General features: G+C 32.0%; 2 protein-coding genes across 5 annotated transcripts in view; one reads left to right on the forward strand and one right to left on the reverse strand.

Moving 5' to 3' along the window:
• Positions 1-15: 15 nt before the first annotated feature.
• LOC148606041 (uncharacterized) lies at positions 16-4,627 on the reverse strand. The gene is made up of 4 exons (XM_088544297.1): positions 4,466-4,627; positions 2,687-2,837; positions 1,508-1,745; positions 16-320 (listed from the first exon to the last, which is right to left on the reverse strand). The coding sequence occupies exons 1-4, from the start codon at positions 4,498-4,500 to the stop codon at positions 307-309; spliced, it is 438 nt and encodes a 145-aa protein (XP_088400423.1). The 5' UTR covers positions 4,501-4,627; the 3' UTR covers positions 16-306.
• A 5,063-nt stretch (positions 4,628-9,690) lies between these two features.
• The window catches only part of LOC148606042 (uncharacterized), a 43,341-nt gene continuing 27,503 nt past the window's right edge, over positions 9,691-25,528 (forward strand). The window contains exon 1 of one of the 4 annotated variants that reach the window (XM_088544222.1): positions 9,691-10,863. In XM_088544222.1, coding sequence (XP_088400348.1) covers positions 10,540-10,863 — 324 coding nt within the window. In that variant the 5' untranslated portion in view covers positions 9,691-10,539. Of the gene's footprint in view, positions 10,864-19,318; positions 20,231-22,810; positions 23,363-25,528 lie in introns of those variants that run through there. The other 3 variants (XM_088544223.1, XM_088544224.1, XM_088544226.1) reach the window with 3 other exon arrangements.

The raw sequence follows: 25,528 nt of genomic DNA on the forward strand, positions 1-25,528 counted from the left end.
CAAAAACCTATTAACTGCAATTTTCATAATTTTATTTTCCTTGCTATCACAATGAAGCTGTCAGCTATTTCTTATATGACATCTAGGATATGTACCAGCTAGTTAATTTGCATGTATGAATTGAAGTCCTGTTAAGAAAAAAACAAAAACAAAAAAAATTTAAATGAATGAAGTTTAACACAAAATAAAATGCATTAAAAAATCACACACAAATAAACATTCTTCATCCAATGTGTCTGTTTTTTTCTTCAAACAGATTTTCTTTGTTGTGGTACAATTAGTGTCTTTCAATCACTGACAATTTGTTCACATCTGAACACCTGCAAATATCAAATTAAAATATTTTTTCAAAAACACAAAAAAAAAGGGGTAATAGCAAGCAGTGTAAGCTCTATGCCTACTACATGTGACTCATGTATCTTAATTTCCTTTTACTTTCCCAATACACCAATAAAAAAAAATCATGCCCCAGAAGCAACAAAAAGGGACTGTCCTCACCGAGGAAATTAAAAAAATTAGAACATTTTCTTCAGCCAAACCAAAAAAAGTTGCTTAATTAAAGATCACGCCTCATTAAAAAAATTGTCTCTTTTCAGATAGTCTTGAGGTCTTTTCTATTTTTTCCTTATTAAAAGAAATGAATTGGTTTGAAATTTTCGAGAAAAATATAGCTTTGATCATATTTTTCAAATCAAAGCACTACTTTTCTCAGATCGGAAAGGCATTCACTGTCTTGAAAAACAATGTAGATGTTCAGTTGTGTCAAAATCTTCGATGTGGATTTCTTTATATCATAGGTCATAAGTAAAATATTCCAGCTTTTCATACGGAACTGATGTTGTTCAGAAAATGTACAAATTATGAAAATTATACAAAAAAAAATGGTATTTGCTAGAGCTGCTAAGTGAGGATAACATGAAAATTCATGGTGCCCACTTTTATAGCCAATGCCTATTCTATATTATGGAATTATCTGTGATTTTAGTCTTTCAACAAAAGTGTCAACTCTGAATCTTAGAATCCTACATCAAAACAAATAGTACAATGTAAAACTACAACAAAGCAACTTTCATCTTTTTTTTATAACTAATACCATGTTTGAAAACAAGAAAATAACCTTGTTTTGGTTCTTGTCAGCTTTTTATTTCTTAACAGTTTTGGTCCTTATCCCCAAAGTCAATCCCAGTCTGACCTTTGTGGTATGGTGATACAATACTTCAAAGATCCATAACTTATACTTGAGTAATATACACAAAGTTCAATTTCATAAAATGCTTCTATTTGTTCCCTAATTTCAAACTGTTTGGGCAATAATCTAAAAATAAATACTGACTTTTCTTCAATGGCTGTAAATCAAGTATCTACAGGCAGACTATGATAGGAACACACCATTATGTGACTGCATCTTACAATACATATATACATGTATGTAAGTTCCTAAAAAAGTCATTTAAACAAATCCCAGTAAACCATTACAACTACAACAATCAATAAAAATTACATGTACCATATCTGAATTTGCATTCTTTTAAGACTTCATTAAATCCTTGGCACATGGAGATATCATTCTGTGTCTGGGTACATTCTATAAACTGTTTCAGTTCCATCTGACATGGTTGCTGCATGGTTTGCTCTTGGTACACAGGTTGTTGGTAAGCAGGCTGTTGGGGTGGAGCTTGCTGTTGGACCTCACCTCCATGGCCTCCTGACATACCCCCTGTGATGGCAGCACCAACAGTGTGACCCTACAAACAGAACATAAACCTAGTGGATGGACAAACATGCATACATCTGTATTTTTTTTCTGTCATCCTTATAAATGAACGTGTGCATAGCAGGTTTGCAGGAATTGCATGTATCAGAACAATATCAATTCCAAAACAGTACATTTATTCAGTTCAGACCTGTCTCAAGTCAAGCATCTGTTCGGTTGATTTGTATGTCATTATTTGTTTAAAGAAATATTTATAAATACATGCACTAAAGTACATATCATTTGTTGTTATTTGAGTCAGTTTTCCCCTCTTGGCTATCCTGACCTGACAATTTCTTTGAACTTTGCAGTGATAGTAAAAAAAGCAGATGACATTTTCCCTACCAGTGCACCTGGTCTAAGCTCCTAGTTTTTACTGGAACCTGGTTTGCTTCTACATGTATATGCACGCTTTTTTGGTTAATTTATGTTCTTTGTTACAAGTGTCTACTTTCTTTGTCATTATCTAAGGATTTAGTGGATTACAATGTTCTTTATGATTCCCTTGATTTCCTTTTATACATGTACAATAAGTGATAATAATTAATCCTGAAATTGGTATTATACAAATTTGACCACTTTTGCCAAGAGGCTGATGCAAGACTGCTGATAATGTTGATTGCTGAAAATGTTGATTAATTTGAAAACAGGTAGATACCATCAAAATTCTTTAATGATTTTTTCACCTTTATGTACATGTAATTCTTTGCTTTTCTTTCCATTCCATAATGAAGTGAAGTCCATTTCCCCCTTGTAACAAGCTTTTTGGTTGATTTCATGATTCTCTCTGAAAAAAACCTGGTCACTTATTTATTTAAGCACTGTGACCTTGTTAACATTGACTAGTTTGTAGTCATTACCAAAAATGTAAATTCATACTTGCATAACCTGTTAAAAAAATAATTACCATTCTTTGTATAAACATGTACTTACAACAGCAGATCCAACAGCTACTCCTGCAGCTGTCGTTGCCATTTGTGCCATTAATCCTGGCTGTCTTGGCTGTGCAGCAGGGGCGTGAGCTGGAGGGGCAGCAGGTGGAGCCCTCATGGGAACGGAGGGTCGACTAGGCATTGATGGACGGCTGAAATTAATGAAAAATTAATATAAACATAGGTGACACATGTGTTTCATCTGTTTTATACATGTACATTGTAAATGTACTGTTATGTACATGAAAATACATGTACAAATGATTCAGGGTCCATTTTCCCTTGTACATGTACCTGTTTACCCTACAAAATGATAATGTATATCCATAATTTCCAGGTGTATACATGTTCATTATATATGGTATATAAGGAAATCTTGGTGTTTCTTTGAATTGTGTGTGCATTTTCAATATTGTCTTCTTCTATTTTCCTCATATACATGTATACATACATGTACAATGTATAGGGTGAACGGACCAAAGGACAAACAGACCTGATACCCATACAAGCATTCATTATTGTATTACATGTACACACCATTCAATGTATGTACATTGTTCAAACAAACTAATTTGGGTACAATCTAGCTTCCATCATTTTTGCCATACTGATGAACCTTGTCTTGTCTTGCATTGGATATCCACCCTATAAGGTTCACTGTGTGATCGGGAAGATACACAGGTTCAAATTGCATATACACCCAAATCATCTTTAAAAATGCCGACCATTTCTTTTTCACCAAAATTTGTCACTTTAATTTTTCAAACAACATATTTTCAATATGTCGAACAGGGATACATGTACATGTTTATATTGAACCGATCAAAATAAACAACTTTCACATTCACTTCAGTTCAGGAACCAATCTCCAATTATAAGCAGACCAACTAGGTTTAACACTGAACAGGCATAAAACTGGGTGACATTACAATGGGAGCCAAGGTAGCAGAAACTTTAAGAATTTTTAAATTATACATTCATGTATATATATAGAAGCATATCATAAACAATTTTATGTTCAGAGACATATTTTCACATAACTATTACTGTTCTTACAGCCTTCACGTCAAATATCATAAGTCTTTGTCTAGTAAAAAACTGTTAGCCAGTTTCCACAAGATTCAACATAAATGGTGAATGTGAAAGTCATGCCTTGACAATGGTCAAGGGTAGCTCTAGATACATGTACAATAAAGTAACCCAACCCCTCTACAATATGCTCCAGGGTAATTTTATAGGCCCACCTTCTTTTTGACAAGCCTAAGGCTTCGGACTACTGCTGAACTGTGAAGATTGAATTTGTCAAGGGTAACTCTTGTTCTGGTAATCATGAAGTTCAGAAAAGAACAGAACAGAAATTTTTATTCATAGCCAGATCATGGCAGATGGCCAGATGCACATTATATTCCCTGTCACACTTTTTTAATCTGACGTTATTGCCTTGAAGGTGACCAAGCAAAATAAAAATTAGGACTATGGCAACTCTAACCTGCTTATATAAAATAAGTAAAAGTACATGTGTAATCAGAAAAAAAAAATGCCAATGCATAAGGTACAAAATGTACGTGTGGGATTTTGTATGAAAAATTTCATGTGCTATTCAAATTGGATTAAGAGTAACAGTACATATGATGATCCCATTCAAGTTAGGCTGCAGACTCTAAGAATGATTTTTTTATTACGCAATTTATCACAAACCATAAAATAAAAGGGAGATAAAATTGTGAACATACGATACAGCATTCAACTGTTAAAGTATAAAACTATGAAGACGTATTACCTAGGTGGCGGTGAAGATCGACCACGTCTCGGCATTTTCAAATCGTGTCTGATATTTTCCCTTTCTTATGTAAGCACGTGTGGTTTGTTGTCTTTTTCTCCTTGAAAATGACGTTCAACACTGTGTTGGGTCAAAGGTTATCTTCTAGAGTAAAGGGACGATACATTCTCTTATATCACAAATATGAAGAAAAATCGAAGGATTTCATTTCTATTAACACACAGTAGAGATTTTTTTTACTAATCTAATTGAAATTATGTAATATTTGGGCAGAAAACCTATTTTCAAATCTAAATTGCATTAGTTCGATGTATAGTAAACCAACACTTTATAGTAATGAAAGTTCTCGAAATCAACCTTAACACCTCTGTCTTTTTCGTTGTCCAGAAATCGAGTTAAAATAAAACTTTCTTAAAATTCCCCAGGATTGAGGATAAATACAGGCAAAATGACCTCTGTTTTGAATTTTAATTACGTGGTGGAAACATGAGACATGGTTTCATTCGGATTAACGTGCATCATTTTAAAGCAAATAATAAGTTTATAAATTCCGCTATTCATGATTAATTACATTGTACGATAAAACCAGAGAACATCAGAACTCCCGCCATATTTTCGACATCAAAGTTATTTTCTTTATCTAATACCACAACTTTAGACGCTTAAAATGTATGTGTTTATCATTCCTTTTGTTTTTACTTTACAACAAGATGTCAGACAAGTTGAATCTTTAAAACTCCAGTAGAAGGATAAACAAAACAAATGACCAAGCATAAAGTATTAAAGAGAAGTAACCCCTTTTGGCATTCAGTGTCCGGAGCTTTTCTTTCTGATTTGGCCACCCAAATCAGAAAATAGCTCCAGAAACTGAATTCCAAAAGGGAGAAAAAGAGAAGGAGATAGACGAATAACTGGGCATAAAACAGCATTAAATAGCAAGTGGACATGTTTGAGATTAACGCAATTAATAACTAGATTTTGGAAACAATATTTTTTTTTGTGTAAAAAAAAAATCCTGGTGTCAGGGGGCCTGTGATTCTTTATAGTCCACTTGGCATGCATATCAAGGAAACCATTTATTTTCTGTCAATAAAATAAGGATGCAACCATTTGATTTCTTTTTTTTTTTTTTTGAGGGGGGGGAGGGGGGCAAAGGTCAATTTTTTTATCTCCTGCCTTTTTATTTTCAGAAATTAAGGTTGTATTTTTTGTTTTTGTTTTTGTTTTATATTTTGGAGTGGGGTGGGGGTCAACCCCACTAAAAACAATATCGCTTTTCTAGTGGAATAGCCATCACCCATCAGTCACCCAATTGGATATTTTTCTTGTGACTTTTGGTACTAGCAAATGTTGTGAACATTTTGTTTCAGTGACTTCTTGTGATTTTTAATGTACAGTAACCTTTTTTTCTACTAAAATCATATTAACTTGTTACTCTCACTTATGTGACTTTTTTCCATTTACCCAATAACTTAGTTACTGTTATTATTAGCTCACCTGGCCAAACTGATGTGTGAATTTTTGATCCATTGAAAGACAGCAGCCATTACTAAGAATAGATCGTAGGGGTCAGACAGTAGTTTTGCACTTTTTCAACATTTATTTGCTATTTTTTATTTTATTTATTTCCAAAATCATCTCCTCTGACACTACTTGACCAATTTAACCAAACTTAATATAAATGTTCCTGTGGGTGTCCTGCATAGAAATGGTGAGGGGATTTTTCATCTGTCAAAAACATGGCTGCCTTTATTAAAATAGAACATTGCAGTCAGACAGTAGTTTTTTCGCATACTATATCTCAAAAACCATTAAGTTAAGCCAAATTCTTTCAGTTGCTGCAATAATCCTTATTATAAGAGGCTTACAAAAGTCTTGAAGGGATCAAAGTTGTCAGAGAACTCCTTGTAAGAGTTGTTGCCCTTTTTTAATAGTTTTCAGGCAATATGTTGAAATGATCCTTATGATGTATCTTACCAAAGTCGTCTTGAGTCAAAATTGTTGGACATCTTGTTAAATTTTTGGCACTTGAAAGACAAAGTTCAACCAGGTGAGCAACTCGGGCTCCTGGGAGCCTCTTGTTAAATTTTGGTTAGACTGTAAACTATGTTGACATTCACATTTAAATTTAATGTACACCTGTTGATCTTGAAGTTGATTAGAACTTCAAAAATGTGTAAGTTATCACATAAACATAAAACTTATTTTAAAGCAGTACAAAATAGACACAGTGTACTGTTGGTTTACATCCAAATCTTCTAAAATGTCTATGTACCGGGTATATCACTTCTAAACAGAGTATGATAGTTCCCATTTTTTTTCTATTTTCTCAATTCATATTTACAATTTCTCTCAGAACAATTGTAACATAACTAAAGTACTGTTGGATAGATTTACACAAATTGACTAAGGCCAAGAAAAAAAAATGTGTTCTGCTAACATGCACTTAAAATTAGAGTTGATTGGAACAGTACTTGAACCGATCCGTGCAACAAAAATTGTGATCGGTCATCGATCACCGATCAGTTTCTGATCATTCATCGATCTGTCAACCCAATCAGTTAAACCGGTGATCACATCATGTGACCACAGTTAGTGGTCAATATATTTTACGGTTTCCGGTGTTTTCCTTGTCTGAATTTATACATGATTACATAATGCAATAAATTTAAATGTCAATTTATACTTTATTTTACATTTGTTTTATTTTTAGGAGATCATCCATCATTGTACAAAATGAAACTAGCATCAGATCCGTCACCGTTCTGTCAAACCGTGGCGCAAATCGGTTCAAGGACTGTACATATGTAGGCTAAATTTTCATATTAATTATCAGAATGTTTGACTGGTTTGTGTTTCAGACACATTTTGACTTTAAAAGCACAAATTGCAAAGACCAAAAAAGCCTGAAGGGTAGGCACAAATAATGAAGATTTTTAGGGTTCGAGGGTACATAGGAAAATAGTATTTTTTTCTGCCTTAGTTTAGTGTTACGGAAGAATATGTCTTGTATGATTAAAAAGATACTGACTTACATGTACATGTATTTTTGGGAAACTCTTTTATCAGTATAAACTCACAAGAATTGTTTTGAATTAAAGGACATTGATAGTTGAAATTATGCAGGCAGAAGTGCAAATTCTGCTTCAAAAAATTTCAGGGGAGATAATTCTATTTTTTTTAAATGACTACTGTATCAATGCTTTCAATATAGCAATTTGTGATGGTATAATGAATTGATTTCTTGCTATGTTTTGCAGCTGTTATGGCTGTGCTAACATAAAGGAGCTAGAGCTTTGATAGAAATATCTTGTATGTATATAACACAATCTCTTTTAATGTTGTAAATTTGCCATTGAAATTTATGAATAAAATTTACCTTATACATATTATTGATTAAAAACTATAAATCCAGTGTTTGTTCTGACAATACCTGTATGTAAATTTTATAATCATAACATCAAAAGGAATATTTTGTACCAGTAAACAGACTGATTTGGATTCAAACTGTTAGAATGCCATTTTAAAAGATCTTTCGAATTTCAGTTGACCACCCTTAAACATTCTTTGTAAAAATTTCAGATTTCAATAGGAATTTTCAGAAGAAATTTGATAAAAGAAACATGGTCCCCTCTTATCCAAATAACATCTGTAAGTGGTATACTGATCAGGTATGTTTTAAAGCATTTATATTATGTATTGCAGTGAACTAACCAATGTCCCATTGGTAAAACAATTGTGATTATTCACACCGTCCTGTCTAAACCTCACAATGCCAATATCAAAATGCTGATCATAAAACTGAAAATTTATGTTGAAAATGGCAATTAATAAATAAAGAATAGCTTTTTTAAAAATAAATAAAGTTGTTCTTTTGAACTTATTGTAATATTTTGGTTATTCTTATTCTCTTGTTCCAATTAGTTACCCTATTAGTATTTAAAAAAAGTCTGTTTCATTAATATATAATAGAAAGTAGGACCACAATATCTTTTCACCTTTTATGCTCTCCAAAGGTCCAAATGAGTTACTGTCCTCTGTTGACATCCATTGTCACTGTCCTAGCTGCTCTTGCATATGTCTTGTTTCATTGTCATAAACTTTTCAAAAATTGTTGATTAAAACATTTTGGCCAAAAAAAAAAACAACATGTAAAATAATACAGCACATTATTTTGAGTTATATCTCAAAAAGTAGACAAATAAAAAAAAAATTAAAGAAAATATAGGTAGCCTCAGACCTCTGCAAATGCCCCCAACCTCAATGGCGGCATGACTAACCCTCCTAGTTGGCTAAGTTTTATTAATTTTTTTTAAAACTTTTTTTCTTAAATTCCAAACAATTCCAAATTCAAATAACAGTTTGTTAAAACCATATTAGATGGACTGCTATAAAACTTCATATTGGTCCTCAGCTTCTGCAAAATAATGTACATGTAGTTGTAAGACTGCATTTCATATCTCCCCTTTTCTATGTTTTGACGATTAATAAGGATAAGGTAGTGGGAGAAGGAAACAAATGGAGGGCTTTGTAATTTGAAGCTCACCCAAGCATAAGTAGTATACTGTAGATGCTACTCGGGTAGCTCCTTTGATTGTTGTGGCCTTTCAAAGTTGCCATTAAAACTCTAAAAGAAAAAAAAAAAAACTTAAATTTGAACTTACTTAATATTGGTTTAATGCTGTTTATCTAACATTTGGCTTGATTATCTAGCTGGATTCTGACTCCTTGGAACCCCAGGTTTAAAATTGTTTTGTTTTTGAAATATTAATGTAAGTGGTATGTAAGCTTGTTCTTTATTTAAATACCAGTTCTTTTGTGCAATTGTGATCAATGTACATGTAAAGAAAGACTTTCGTTTTTTTATTTTTGATTTGAGCTTGTTTATTCTATGCAGTTTTTACGCCCCAATCTTTTTTTCAAGATCAATAGTCAATTAGTTGTTTAAAGCCTGTAGACTTGCTCTCATATTCAAAATAAATAAATCTGAAATTACATGTAGTGTTTATTTACAAATTCCTCCAGATCAAAGATAATATTGGTTTAAGCACTTATCTTTTCATTTCAAATTTATATAGTCAATTAGCTAGGTTTAGAAATATTTTTCAACTCTGAGAAATTCAATAATTGGACATATATTGACATAAAGTTTTATTTCAACCCCAAGCTTTTACATACTATACCTAAATTGAAGTCCGCTAGACTTTAATGAATGTGTGCATAAAGTGTTTCTCCGCTACATTTAATCCAAAAATGGCCTCTTCAAGGCATAATGGAAAGATGATGCCATTTTATCGGTTATTTAGTTAAAGACTGTCAAAGATCAATTTTCTAGATATTACTGTAATTATATATCAATGTATACCAGTTAAACAGTTTGGTTGTCAGGCTACAAATATCGCGTCTAAAATCAAATTTGGAATACACCATACCATTGAGCAATATTGGACTTGGAAGAAATAATAATTTAAAAGTAAAAGAAACCTTAACAAGAATACGTTAGGTGTAAATTTATTATTAATGAAACACATTACATGATGAATTGGATCACATTTCAATACAACTGGATTTTTACTGATTTTATTGGTTGGATTTAAATCTGGACAGATACAGAGGATAATGATAACCTTTTAAACAGTTTTAGATGTCCAAACTGTAAACTGTTACTGATCTTACGTTCAAAGTTACTATTTAAAGATTTTAGATCTTAATTTGATGGAAAACTTTTGGATTTAAATTTCAAGTGCATTTTTAAATTTCTGTTCAAAATACTAAGGAGATATTACATATTTAATGTTTGAGAATCATGTTTGAGTTGTGATATTAATTTGAAGCTGGTTTATGTGTGTGTTATTTCAGAAAGATTTGTGAATGAAGGTGTGAAAACATCAGGAAAAATTTGATATAGATTAAAAGTTTTCTGTGAAGATAACTTTAATTTTGTTAAAATATATAAAAAAAAATTATATGGAGTAGTTGATTAATTGTAGAATGCTCATGAAGCTTCATGATAACTGATATTAATCTTAGGAATCAAGTAATATAATCTTGTTTCTTTGAGCCTGGTTCACGTTATGTCACTACTTTCAACTATTAATGATATGGACACTGCAGAGCCAACTTGCAGTAGAAAGGCGAAGCGACAACAACAGAAAGTTGAAATACAGCCGATAGAAGTTGATGATGAGGATGACATCCCTGTTATTACTGAAGAAACAGAGGAAGAGCTTGCCGCCCTTGAGGCTGCTAATCGCCCAAGAACTACTAGTGGAAAGATCAGAGTAACTGAAGAAGTTCGCCCAGAAACTGCCTCCAGTCTGAAGTATCGCCCAAAGAGTGGACGATCTACATTTGATAGCAGACCTACCACTGCCATAACTCTTAAGTCTAAATCCAGGGTAAGAAAATTGTTTGCTATTTTTTACTCAGTGATCTTGTTATTTGTTTATGTATTGTTAAGCATACCAAAGCATGATATCACGTCATACGTGAATCTACTTCTTGTCAATTTTTTAGGTGTCTGACATGCAATTCATTGACTAGGTGTTCATAGAATACTCAATCTTAACTTTACAGACAAAATGTAATGTTACAACGTAACAAATTATTTTATGATTGATGACAATATTTTTTATGCCATGAAACTAAGTCTTGTTGTCTTAAATTGAAAATTGATTTCGGGGAGAAGCAGTTTAATTTTCATTGAAGTTTTGGTTACCACTACATGATATTACAATAGTTAGTCATTCCAGAACCCTTTAATCTTCACAAATTTATTTACATTTTCTTGGTTGTGATGTTTATTTCTGGTTTCTAACATATACAGTGAAGCTTAATCAAATTAATGATATCATTTCTGATATTTAGCTTGGACAATAGTTGAATCTATGGTTATAAAAGCTATCATTGATGGAGTTTTTCAACACTAATTATAGACCATTACTGTTTCCATTCATCTATTTTGATTAATGTAATAATGAACTGAGTCTAAATCACACTTTCCCTTACAAGTTACACCATCCATTTGAATGAAGATATTACGGAGGCTTGTTATGGTTTCTATAGCCCTGGCGAGACTATTTGACAAGTTATGTATATGTCCTTTATACAGCATTAAATAATCTTCCAAAAGGTTGAATATTGTATATAGAGAAAGTTCAATAAGCAAAATTTACAGGTAAAATGTCTTCTATTTGGACCTTTAATTGTGAGATTTCAACATGAAAAATCCATTATGTAAATAAATCCAGATATTTTAAAAGATTTATTGATTAGTTTTACATATCATTTTTTTGTCAGTTTTAAAAGTATTTGTATTACCTTGTATCAAATATTTTAAGTCTATAAATGTATTTTGAGTTTAACAATACTAATCTCTAATGCATATATTTGGTATGAGTTCTTAAACACCCTTGGTATATGTAAAAATGACACTCCATTTTGACACAAGATAGTATTGTTGTTAGATACTGTTCTTCATGTGTTTTCATATGTAAGTATTGATCCTTTTAAACATTTTGTAATGGAGGAGTTATCATTTTCTTTAATTTTGTGACTAGGGAATAATAAAGTTAAAATTGATCATCTATATACCTGTCATAATGGAAACAAGTATTAAGACATGAACACATGGATTTTACATCACTATGAATTTTTGTAAAATCAGCTGCGGAACTTTAAGTTAAACAGATTTGTAATTTTGGCAATGTTTTTCTTCTTCATTAGCCTAACTTTGACTTAACTAAGTTGTAAAGTTAAGTTTTGGCAAGCAGATTGTTAACATGTACCCTTTTATAATACAGTGTTTGAACAGTTCAGAATTTGTAATGACAGTAAAATCTGTCTTAACAAAACAACTTGTAGCCAAGTACATATCCTGATTTGCATGACTTTTAAGTGGAATGATACATAAATAAGTTTGTGTAGAAACCTCTTAGGTTTGCTGATCTTTGAACAAACATCTATGGAAGCTTTGTCATTAATGTCATATAAATGTGAATACTTGTGAAGATTGATTAAGTGTTCTGATTAAATGCTGTACTTTGTACTAACATATTAAATACAATTTTGTAATCAGTCTTGAATTTTGAAGGCATTTGTCTGTTGGTTTCTACTAATTGCCAATAAATTGTTTCTTCACTTGCTCCATCTTCTATATGTTGAAAAAAAAAAATACAAGTCTTCAAGGACACCATCTTAATTTTAACATGTAGTAAAACTGACTAATTGTATAAACACAGGGGTTTGAGTTCATAAGTTTAATATAATGTACTATATTCCATGATGATATTTTAGTATATGGCCATGGATAATAAAATTCAAAACATTTTAAGGTAATATTGGTGATTATATTTTCAAATTTTTGTGCATGTGGCAAATATATGGTTATAAACCTCCATTATTCCTTACAAGGTGGTTTAATTGGAATTTTTCTGGGTTTAAGTAAAATATATTTAGTTGGGAACCTTTTCAGTCTTTAAAATATAGTACAATGTATTTTCTCTAATTGAATTTTGAATTGAATGCTTGAATTATAAGTGGGTTTTAAACTTATAAAATTGCCAAATTTCAAGTCTTTAAAGTTCCTCCTTTCCTCATATAGACATCAAATATTGAAAAATATATAATTAACTGTTACTTTGAAATTTTAAATTGGTCTTCACAGTACTTTATTTATGGCTTTTAATTCTAAATACATATTGAAATTTCAGGCCCATTAAATTAGACCATCACAGCAAGTTTATATACTATGCTTTAATGAAAACTTCTATATAAGAAATAAGTTTTCAGCATAATTTTTTTATTTAAATCTTCGAAGACTACTTAAGATTGAATTTTATTTCTATGTATTCACCTGTTATCTTTTAGATAAAAGAATTGGATGGGAAATTATGAAGCATGCATCTTAAAAAACCTACCAATCTGACACTGTACATACACTCAAATAAGTTATCTCTTTTTGAAATTATCATTATTTAATCTCTGCATCACTCGAGATGTTTTGGGAATTAATTAGAATGTTAGATAGTTGAGGTTTATGACAATTATCTACCCCTGAAATGTTCATTAACTTGCCATGCTCTATGAAATTATAACAACTCATTTTAAATACGAAAATGGTATGGAATGTTTTTTTTTTCTTTTTTACTTGATTTTAGTCTTATATATTCATTTGTTCATTACATTTTTTAAACAAACATATATATTGGGTAGATTATATTTGAAATTGGCACTTTGCAGAAGTTAACAAGACAGAAGATGATTCATGATTGTCAAAACACATGGAACTCACTTTTATTTCTAATTCAGATACAGTTGCAGACCACATTACTCAGTCTTAGTTGTTCATTTGGTTGTTGCACTTTCAAGATAAAAACTATGAAATATTGGCACTTTGCAAGAGTTATCGTTCTTGGTTTGGTTAATTTTAGTAGTAGATGTATGATTTTCTCAAAAATACAGATATGAATACAGAACAATCAGCATAATGTAGACCAGAAAAGCATCATTTGTTTGGTTGGTTTTTCTACACCATGAAGCACCTCTATTATATTTCATATGGAATGGTACTTTAGTAACAGTCTTTGTAAGAATTATGCAAATTCTTTAAAATTTGATACACCATAAAAAAGACTACATATTTTTATTTTTGTTATTAAGTTGCTTTATATGATTTATGTATAATAGTTCATTCCAATCTCTCTGCTCTTAGGAGATAATCCACATGGAAAATCCAATAGTTTATATTGTATTTAAGTGTCATTGACAGAGTTATCTCCCTTAATATTGAATTCAACAGTACATTCTTTATAATTTTTATCTCATATGGGCAAGGGCTATATGAAAATCCACATGTTCTTTTCTGTTTACTATGACATTTTAAACAAAATCTCAAAAAAAAATAGGCTTTCCAACCATGAATCACATTTTGCATGATTCTTACCAGGAGTACTACTTAACATGTAGACAGGAAAAAGAATTGTTTAACAAGTCTCTGTACCTTGTGTCACCTCTTCTTTTGGTACTACCTGATTTTCATATGGATTGGTACTTAACCACTGTGATTGATTAGCTATTTAGTTGATCATAGAATCTCTTGTCAATTGATTCATAATTAACATCAACAGTAATGTCATTATCAATAATTCATAACGGAATTTGATATCCGATTTGATGAAGAGACAAAAAAATCCATTCATCCTTTGCATGTTAAAAGACAGTTATGTTTACCTGCAGTGTTACACCTTCCAGAATTTATACCCCTTTGGGAAATTAATCGAAGATCGGTTGAATTCTTAAGATTTTTGTAAGATTTCTGGGAGAATTCTCATATGATTTTATTGGATAATATGATGCAAATTCTTCAGATGTTATATTAAAATCTATAGACATTAAATTCTTAAGATGCCTTTATGGAATTCCAATGTCCCGACACCTTTTTATGTGATTTGCTGTGAGAAATGTAATGGAATCTTTTCAGATCAGATCAATATTAAAAGGAATTTGTTGTTTTATTGCATGATACAGTGAATCCAGCACAGAACCTTATAAAGGCCAAAATCTGAGAAAACCAGTGATCAAGTTTAAGGGGAAATACTTTCTAAATGCAAGTTGAAATTCAGTTTTGCTGGTAGAAATTATTTCCACTTGCTAAAATTTTCTAGTGGAGTTCTGTATATCATCATACAGACAATGACCAGAAATAAGCCAAGAAACTTAAATTTTGCAATTGCAAATTTTCAGTACATGCTAGATTTAGCTAGTGGAAAAAATTCAATCCCTGAAAACAGAAACTCAAATTAAAGTTTTCCACACTTTTATTCTAAATGCATGGAGATATTGAGCTGAATTTTGGAACATGATTCTACCTTGATGAGTTACAGATCAGGTTTACATTTCGTTGTGCTCCGCTGAATTTTGTTTGAGTTATGGCCCTTGAACTTTAAAAAAATTACCAAAATTTAAGTTTTTTGCACTTTTTTTGTTAATGCTTGCAGATATTGAGCTAATTTTTGGTATGCGAGTCTATCATTATGAGTTACAGATCAAGATTAGAATACAGCTGCTTTGCTGATTTTTGTCTGAATTATGGCACTTGTATTTGCTGAAATTTAAGTTTTCCGCACTTTATTTCTAAACGTTTAGAGATATTGAGCTGATTTTTTATATGCGAGTCTTGCTTGATGATCAAGTTTACATTTACTGATTTTTTCCAAATTTTTGAAATTAAGGTCATTTCCTCAGTTTGTCATTTATACTTAGTATTGTATTTGAGTTGGTGATGTAAACAACCATTAGGGACTATTTGTTGTTTTACAACACTCACAGAATGCTTCTTTACCATTAGCTACTTCAAAGAAACAACCACCTGGTGATCTCTCAAAGTATTCGCTCTCTAAGATGGTGTCCCTTAATATAACTGTAATCCCTCTATCTTATATGCCTCCATTGACATACCTTATGCTATCGTAGTCCAAAATCTTTTACTTATAATTTAATTTAATAAAAACATGCTTGTAGTTACCAGTAATTCCTTTTGGGATTTAGAATCCAGAGCTGTTTTCAAATTTGGCCGCCCATTGAATCTATTATCAACGCTGCAAATTTCATCCTGGAATGAAGTCAAACATCCAGCAACAATAATACCCTACAAGTGTTCATAGCAACTTTCAGTTGGAAGCAAAATCAGATATCAGTTCCAGACATTGAATCCCTAAAGGGATTAACTTGTAGTGTACTCTAAAACATAATAAAAAAATATACACAAAAGGGCCGACTTGTATGACTAGAATAAAATCAGGGATCGTCTACTGAAATTTGCAGTATCATTGCTATCTGTTCAATTTTCAAAACCTCTAATACACCCGTCTCTTGTTTTGCCTGCAGTATATGTATTGGCATATTATTAGTTTTCTACTTTCGCAGAGGGAACTTAAGGTTTTCACTCTTAAGTCTGTCTGTCCGTATTTCAGTCTGGCAATTAGTTTTCAGTACATCTTTTTGTCATGCTTGCAGATAAGCAACTGATATTTCATACCTTGCCAAGTTACAGGTCAAGTTTGAATTTTGTTCCAGTCCATTGATTATTTACTGAGTTATGACCCATGGACGTGGGAGATTCTTCCTTAAACATAATTATTTTTTGCACTTTGTTTTGTCATGCTTGCGAGTATACATTAAATATTTGGTACGTTGCTTAACCATGACAAGTTACAGATCAGGTTGGAAATGTGTTATGGTTCCTAGTATTTTGTTAGCAGAGATATGGCCCTTGGACTTTAAAAATTATTGTGAAAACTGTTTAAAGCACTTTTTGATTGTCATGCTTTCAGATATGTATTTGATAATTTGTACATTGTTAACATTGACAAGTTGCAGACCTAGGTCAAATTTTGTTCTGGTTTGTTGAATTTGTGCTGAGTTATGGCCCTTGGACTAAGAAAGTTGATGGAGGCTCAGTTTTCTGCACTTTTAGTGTTATCTAATTATGCATGAAATTTACATTCTGTTCTCTTCAACATAAACTCCTTTAGGTATGCAATACTCACTGAATGCTTGTAAATAAATATTTGTTTCTGAACACTTCTTGTAGACAATTTAGTTTTAGATGTTATTCTTCTATGTATTCTGTTCTAATGCTGCATATGAAAAGTTACTTAATGCAACCCATGTACAGCATACTGAATTTAAATATTTTATTGATATTTCCATACTTTAATACAAATTTAAATATGGCAGCTATATCCTGATTCATATTTTGGGTTATATTATGATGGTGGACCGAAAAAGATCAGAACCTGTTTATTCAAAACCTGTCTATACTGAACATTGTCATATTCTAGGGTTGTATTACTGTAAGGTATATACACACACATGTACATTGCTGAAAAATATTAGTTTATTTGTACATGTTTTAGAAACAGTCAGATCACAAGGGTTCCTGATTGATTCTGACTTTTTAACAACAAAAAGGTCGATTGAGATTGACTAGATGATAATAACACAGATAAAAAAATATTCACTGAAAGTAGTGAATATATTTTCTTTTGATCATTTTCCATCAATGTTAGAAAAATAATTTGAGTTATCTCCCCTTCCTCAATGGTAACATATTACATTGAACATTTAATTGGTCATTTGTCACCTTAACTGGTATTGAGTTAACCTTGCTTATTAACTAATATAAAAACTCACATTACCAACAGATAAGCAAACTCTATTGGTTAATGCTTCTATTTTAGGCCAAACAAAATCGTATATCTGTTTCCAGCTACAATTGTATCTTACCTACCCAATTTGTTGTGCCTACCTTACACATTTTATGGTCATGGTCTAGGTTGTTTCCCCATTAACTCATGGTCAAATGATTTTGAGAAATAAAATCATTTCGTTACCTACCTACCCTATTGTTTTCTATATAGTAACAGGAAATAAGTCTATTACTTTGTTTGGCCTGAGTAAAGTGAGAGCCTATTGATTTGTAATTATAGTTGTATTGGAATTAAATTGCCCATAAAGATATTGGACCCACAATCTCCGGTCGACAAATGACTAGTCTGTCATTAGTAGATTTGATGGCATTGGAATTTTTCAATTAACATTATTGAGTCAAGTAATTCTTATTTTCTTTTTTTTATTTGTTTGGTAAAGTTTTAAAAGAGTTTGTACGAGGATGTTTTGTATTAACATACTGTGAAAGTACTTTTGTTTGTTAGGTACCAATTTTCATGGTTTTCGTGATTAGGCCAAACCACAGAATTTGGTTCCCAACAAAAAAGGGAATCCCATTTGATGTGTTTACTGAAAACCTAAAAACCACATAATTGAAAATCCATGAACTTGTGTTCCTTCTCTAATCCATGAAAATTGGTATTTATGAATTAAGTACTTTCTCAGTATTTGTTTTCTTTCAGTTCATGTCAGTTGGTTTGCCTTTTTTCTTTTCTATTTTTTTTTATAAAGTTTTGCATACTTGATATCGCTGTCTAAGATGGCGTCCCTTAATATAACTGTAATCCCTCTATCTTATATGCTTCCATTGACATACCTTATGCTATCATAGTCCAAAATCTTTTACTTATATTTAATCTAATAAAAGCATGCTTGTAGTTACCTGTAATCCCTTTTGGGATTCAGAGTCCAGAGCTGTTTGCTGATTTGGCCACCTACTGAATCTCTTATCAACGCTGCAAATTTCAGTCTGGGAAATGAAAAAAAATGAAATCAAACATCCTACAATAATACCCTACAAGTGTTCATAGACAGCAACTTATCAGTTCCAGACATTGAATCCCTAAAGGGATTAACTTGTAGTGTACTCTAAAACATAATAAAAAAATATACATTAAAGGCCGACTTGTATGACTAGAATAAAATCAAGGATTGTTCAAGGATTTGAGTCTTGACTACACACATATGAATATGCACTATTGTATTTTTCAAATGACATAAGCTTTAATTAAAATTATGGAGTTATTTTGTTGAGTAAATATTAGATTTAGATTTATAAGGTGAGTAGTGAGAGAAAACAATTCATTTCTTTGAAGAGTTCCTTGGTCTTGATTCAGTAAGGAGTGCTATATTTGTTACAGCTATTTCTGTACTTTAGACATCTTCATTGAATGATATTGTAAGCTTTTCAATGAAGTATTTTTTAATTACTTTTTCAGATCCTTCTTTAAAATTGAGTAAATATTGAACTATAGTCAGAAAAAATGCATCAATAGAGTTCTTTTGAATATGTATGTGTCATAGTCTTGATGATAATTAAACGATTTCCTACAAAATTTACTTTTAATTGCCATTATAAAGTACTGATCAATTGATCTGTGTATGTTATGTTCAGTGCACACAGGGCCTGGACTTCTTAATGGATTAGGTTCTTAAAATGACAGATTAAGAATTGCATTAGTGAAGCCAGATTGAACACTTCTGTATATAATCCGGGCTTAATCCGCTGTGGTTATATTTGAAAGACTGCAGATTTGGGTAGATTTGCTGTACGTGGGAAGATAATAAAGTCATACATCCGTCATAATTTCAGATTGCTTTGTTTATATAGAAATTGAGTTTTACAAGGTGCTTTCTATTGAATGTAGGAATTTATTGATAAATCAGTTATGTTTATGTCAACAAATTATGGAGTCCTTAGCAAAACAAATCATTTAATATAGTCAGATCTGAAGTGTACATTTTATGACTAGAGGAAATTTGCTACTTTTTCTCAATAAGGCTTAAAATTTGTAATAACATCCAAGTGATTGGTTTGATAAATGGTGAATTATAGTTCATAACTTCATTGCAGTTTCTCAAGTAGTTTTATTGAATAGTAATATGATGTGGAACTTTCATATCTTGATCTGGAATTAAGCTTGTGGTGTTATAGACTTTCAAAACATGTCTAGTGAGTTTTATGATGGAATGTATTTAGAACCAGTAACTGAATGTAATGACAATTTCAATGTAGGATTTTAACCTGAGCATGGAAACTGAAAAGTTGTTACTATTTATTTCAACAGTAGATGAATGAACAGGTTATTTGTTTGTGGAATCCTAGAGAGAAGTTGATTTCTAGAGACAAAAAAATATCTTTAAGTAATCTTAGTGTAGAAGTCAATTAAGTGACCAGAATTTGACCTTTGAATTATGGATTGGATGTTAACTCGACTAGAGGAGGAGTCAGGAGAAGAGGCAGATGATAGTGGGGTTGAGGATGAGGATCAGTTCATCAGTGAGGTAGAAACTGAAAATTTACTAATGAGAATGGTAAGTCATGTGACTGTTGTCATAATGTTTGTGGTTCCATAATATGATTGTTTTTGGAAAAAACTGTCTGTATTCAGGTGTTAGTTGGAACCTCAGGTTTATCTTTTCATTGTTATAATAAGTTATCTCATCCCATGTCTGTCTGTTATAGAAGGATGTACACTTATTCAAAGTAGAGGCAGGTTGCCCAGACCCACATTAGAAATTGGAAATTAAAGAAAAGATGTTACAATGTTTATTTTAAGCAATGGAAAATACTTAGAAAGCAGTATATTTCAATACACAATCAAGCAAAGCCATTTTAGCATTGTACTAGCTGACAGTTTTCATCCCGATGGTGTTGTTGTTTCTTTTACATATTCTCATATCTATTCTCCTCATACATTATACACAAGTAGATATGACATATTTTTTTTCACAGAATTCTTGAGTAAAAATTTGATCTGCAGGTCCCCTATTGTAAACCACATGATCCACCTCTGTTCATTCTCTGATAATATTCCCACAACTTCATGGACTTGGGTTTCTATAAGATTGTAACTGGGTTAATAAGATTGAGGAGAGATTTTATAGCTTTAATCTATTAATAGCATTAAAATTTAACTTTACATCAACACCTTACTATACAGTCTTGGAGTACATTTTTACATGAGAATATAGGCAGGGTCAGAATAAGTCACAGAGAAATTTTTATAAAACAATCTTATATTTAAAATTTTAGAGTTTTCACTTCGGGGTGAATTGGCCATGGGCTGACATTTTCAAGCTGGTGGGGGTTTCCCTTTGACATACTGCAAAAGTACTTTATACATACAGGAGGCTAAATTGCCCGACCTTACCCATCCCCCTTTTTCCAGTGGCAATCAAAATTTGTCGACCCTATTATCCTTGTGACCCATCCTTTTTTTTTCATTTCATGTTCATTTTATCATCCATTTCATGTTCATTGTCTGAATATAGCTGAAATATTGCTGCTCGGACGTTAAACCCCAACAAACAAACAAACAAACAAACTTTATACATACCAATTCTCATTGATTAGGGAAGAAACACAAGTTCATGGATTCTTGATTCACAGTTTTGAGGTTTTCAGTTAAACATTAATTGGAATCTTCTTTACGTTGGGAACCAAATTTCCTGAAATTTTCCACGAATATTGGTACCCAATGAACAATAGTATTTTCACAGTATACACAATTCCTATTCTCATGGTATTATTATTTCTCAATGAATGATTTTTAACGATGATTGGATTTCTTTTTTTTCTGTTTTGATTCGTTATGAAATGATCTTCTATTGAATCTGATAATTTATATTTTTTTTGAAAGAATGGACTATGAAGAATGGTTGTGGTCATGTTTAACTTAGATGGTTGACTTGTTGTGGTAAATGTTTCATTTATTTTTGTTTCCAATTTTGGGGACAGTGTTCATATACCAGTTCAATATGCTATGAAACACTAAATGCTAAAATTTGTAGTGTGAACATTCTGCTTCTATCACTTTCTAACATTTTAGGTTTTTTTTTTCTAAGATGTGCTGTTAAGATATATAAATTAGCTTTCTACGGGACATGTTTGATATATTGGTATCACCCAGTGCAGTGCAACAACAGGAATTAATGATACAATGCATCAGGCACTGTTCTTACTGGGTTTGTTAAAATTTTGTAGGATAGTTTGTCATTGGGTATAACCAGATCTACCACTTTCATGTAAAGGGGTTTTTGGGTATATGTCAACTTCAAATTTCCTCAGCAGGTAAAAGACATATTTGGTAATACATTCTATTGTAATCCTAATCACTTATTTAGACTGTTCACCAAGAAGCCTTCAGTGTACTTTTTGTGGACTTACATGAATTTGTTAAAGTTAATACTTTTTTTAACAACAAGCCAAGATCTGTGTGGCCTTACGTGCAGGCTGCAACAAGCCCAGATCTGTGTGGCCTTACATGCAGACTGCAACAAGCCCAGATCTGTGTGGCCTTACATGCAGACTGCAACAAGCCAAGATCTGTGTGGCCTTACATGCAGACTGTAAGAAGCCAAGATCTAAGTGGCCGTAAGCTTACATGCAGACTTTTCTGGTTCAATTACTAGATATATGAGGCAGATAAAATGTATTCTGTAAATAAAATCATGACCTAATCTACATGTTTTATCTCAGTTAGTTTATTCTCATTATGATTTTATTAAGAAATTAGCATTTATATAGCCTTATCTGGGAAATTAGTGTGTTATCTGCCCTTGAATTAAACCAACTGTAGGTCCAACACCATGGCAGTTGTAGAAAAATCAAATTTCCTCAATTTTAATCGTGGCATATGTATAATCATAATGTTAAGGCTGCATGGTCTCATTTATTTTAATGTTTTGTCATTTAAATTAATTAGAATTTAAGGTGTCATGGTATTTTACAGTCATGAAAGGAAGGTTTAAGATTTCAACATTCAAGTAAATTTTTATGAACTGCATAAAATATTCCTAAGCATGATTTAAACATTACATACAATAAACTTTTGGGTGATTTATGAAGAAGAGTATGTTTTGAAGTGTGTGAACAGGTATTTGAAAGCCTATATATGACGACCATAGATTAACTTTTAATATCTTCGATTTCATTTTAAAATTTGTATATATGATGGACAAGAACATTCTTATGAAGTTTGACCATCAATGAAGAAGTTCTATTTACAAATATTTCACTTAAAAGGATTAATTAAAAAGACTGAAATAGCCAGATCTATAGACCTCAAGCCAAAAGGATTATAGAACTGTGGATTATAGAAGTAGTTAAATTTGATATAACTCCCGGCAACTAAATGTTGAAATTTCCACAAACTGTCAGATGCTAGAATGATGGGACATATTGTGAAAGATGGTACTTGAATGAAATTTATTCTCTGAGCTGTTTGTACAGTACTTTTTGGGAAGGCAGGATATAGTGGCCTTGACCAGATTTTTTTGTGGATTTTTTTTTTCAAACTTGGATCCTTAATTTGAAAGTAAAGGAATATATAAGTGATTTGTGTTTTAGTACACCATAGCTGATACTAATTAATCATGTACTTGTCACTACCGTCTAAAACACAGAAATATCGTAGTCAGAGTGGACACAGTACCAAGAGAGTGGTGAGCAATAATTGATCTTAATTCATTTTTACTACATAAGACATATAACTTAGGCAGGGTGGGGGAGTGGTCTGATGAAAAAAAAGTTAAGTGGTGGTTACAGAAATTTATAAACAGGAAGGGGATAGGAGTTATGGTCCAGAAATATAAAAAAAAGAGGTCTCAGGCTATGAATTTTCTTGTTTATGCGGAAGTTTAAATAAAAAAAATCAAATATTTTTTACAACAGGAGGGGTTCCCACCACCTGAACTATTCACAGGATCTGCCACTTGCAAGGTAGAAGGTATATAGTTATATTGGTACTGTCCTTCCTCCTATCCCAGCCAATTTATTTTTGTATTCATAGGATACTGAATTTCTTCAGAACCTTGTTGAGAATAAAAATTTAAAAGATGCTGTAATTCCTTTAATTTTACATACAGATACATTGATGATGTATTGTCCATTAACAACCCTTCTTTTGGTAAACGGTTACCGTCAATATATCAACCCGAGCTGGAGATAAAGGAGACAACAGAAACAGCCTGTTCTCTCCATCTTTTTTGGACCTATATCTCCAATTTTTTCAACTGTGGTCATCTTAGCACTAACATTTATGATAAGAAAGATGACTTAAATTTTAACATCATAAATTTTCCTTATCTGTGCAGTAATATCCCTTCATATCTTGTATATGGTGTTAATATTTCACAATTGATTGGCTAGGCTAGAGCCAGTACTAACTACTCTGATCTTTTTGTAAGCCATTAATATCTGCATAACAGACTCCTGAAACTGTGGTATAAGGATATGCATCTCAAAAGGTCTCTTACCAAATTCAAAGATATCAGTCCTTGGTTGAAAAGTACTGTTTCTTCTAAAACAATGAGTAATGATTGTTTTTTGTAAAATGTTCTTTGTGCTGATGTGACCGCTGATTTACCGATTATGACAATAGCATGCAAAAGCTTTTTAATCACCACTGGTATAGTCATGCCGCAATGGAAGAGGCAGGTTTAGCTCGCTGTAAAACCTAGATTTAACCCACCAATTTGTTTGAAGTGCCTGTACCAAGCCAAGACCATTGTGGTATATAATATTTATTTTGTCAGATTTATTTTGGACTTGACCTGGCAGTACTAGTGGATTGGATAAGTGTTAGGTAACTTTATCTCTTATTGACTAGCTATTGGCTACTGCTGGGTACATCTGCTATACGGGAATGTGCTTACAGATGTAGTCTCATCTGAGGGGTTAAAGGTTACAGAAAGAGAATGTGCTTACAGAGTGGTAGTCTATGGCAGAGGGGTTAAAGGTTAGAGAAAGAGAATGTGCTACAGATGTAGTCTACGGCAGAGGAGTTATATGTTAGAGAAAGAGAATGTGCTAACAGAGTAGTAGTCTACTGCAAAGGGGTTAAAGGTTAGAGAAAGAGAATGTGCTAACAGAGTAGTAGTCTACTGCAAAGGGGTTAAAGGTTAGAGAAAGAGAATGTGCATACAGAGTAGTAGTCTACAGCAGAGGGCTTAAAGGTTTGAGAAAGAGAATGTGCATACAGAGCAGTAGTCAACAGCAGAGGGGTTATAGGTTAGAGAAAGAGAATGTGCATACAGAGTAGTAGTCTACAGCAAAGGGGTTATAGGTTAGAGAAAGAGAATGTGCATACAGAGTAGTAGTCTATGGCAGAGAGGTTAAAGGTTCGAGAAAGAGAATGTGCTCTCTATACATGAGATTGGATTGTATTTGCTTTGTTCTGCATGAGTTTTTTTTGGTCATTAGCCTAAGTCAATACATAGTGAAGGGATGCCATATTGCTTCACTTAACTTTGATTAGTAAAGACTTAGATCACCAAAGAAATGGTCATTGAATAAGTTAAAATTATCTCAATATATTTTTTAAAGAACGAGTTGCTTCCCTCTGAAAAATGAACTTTAAAGTGTTGCCCATGAAGTGAAGTGCCACTTGTTAGAAATATGTTGATTGTAAATATATCTATTATGTGCAAATAAGATCAGAGCAGATACTGTTTAGAGCTAAAGCACAAAACCTTTTAATGAAAGATATAAATCTTTAAAGTTAAGTAGAATATGATTTGTATTTTTTTCCCCAAGGTAAATGTAAAGATATTAAGTAGCAGTCCACCTAAGAATCGTGCATGGGTGAAAAAATTTTAAATTTTAAACAA

The sequence above is a fragment of the Perna viridis genome, chromosome 9 (assembly GCF_037379345.1).
Source record: "Perna viridis isolate PV_CMFRI_1.1 ecotype Kerala chromosome 9, ASM3737934v1, whole genome shotgun sequence".
In the NCBI taxonomy this organism is placed as follows: Eukaryota; Metazoa; Mollusca; class Bivalvia; order Mytilida; family Mytilidae; genus Perna; species Perna viridis.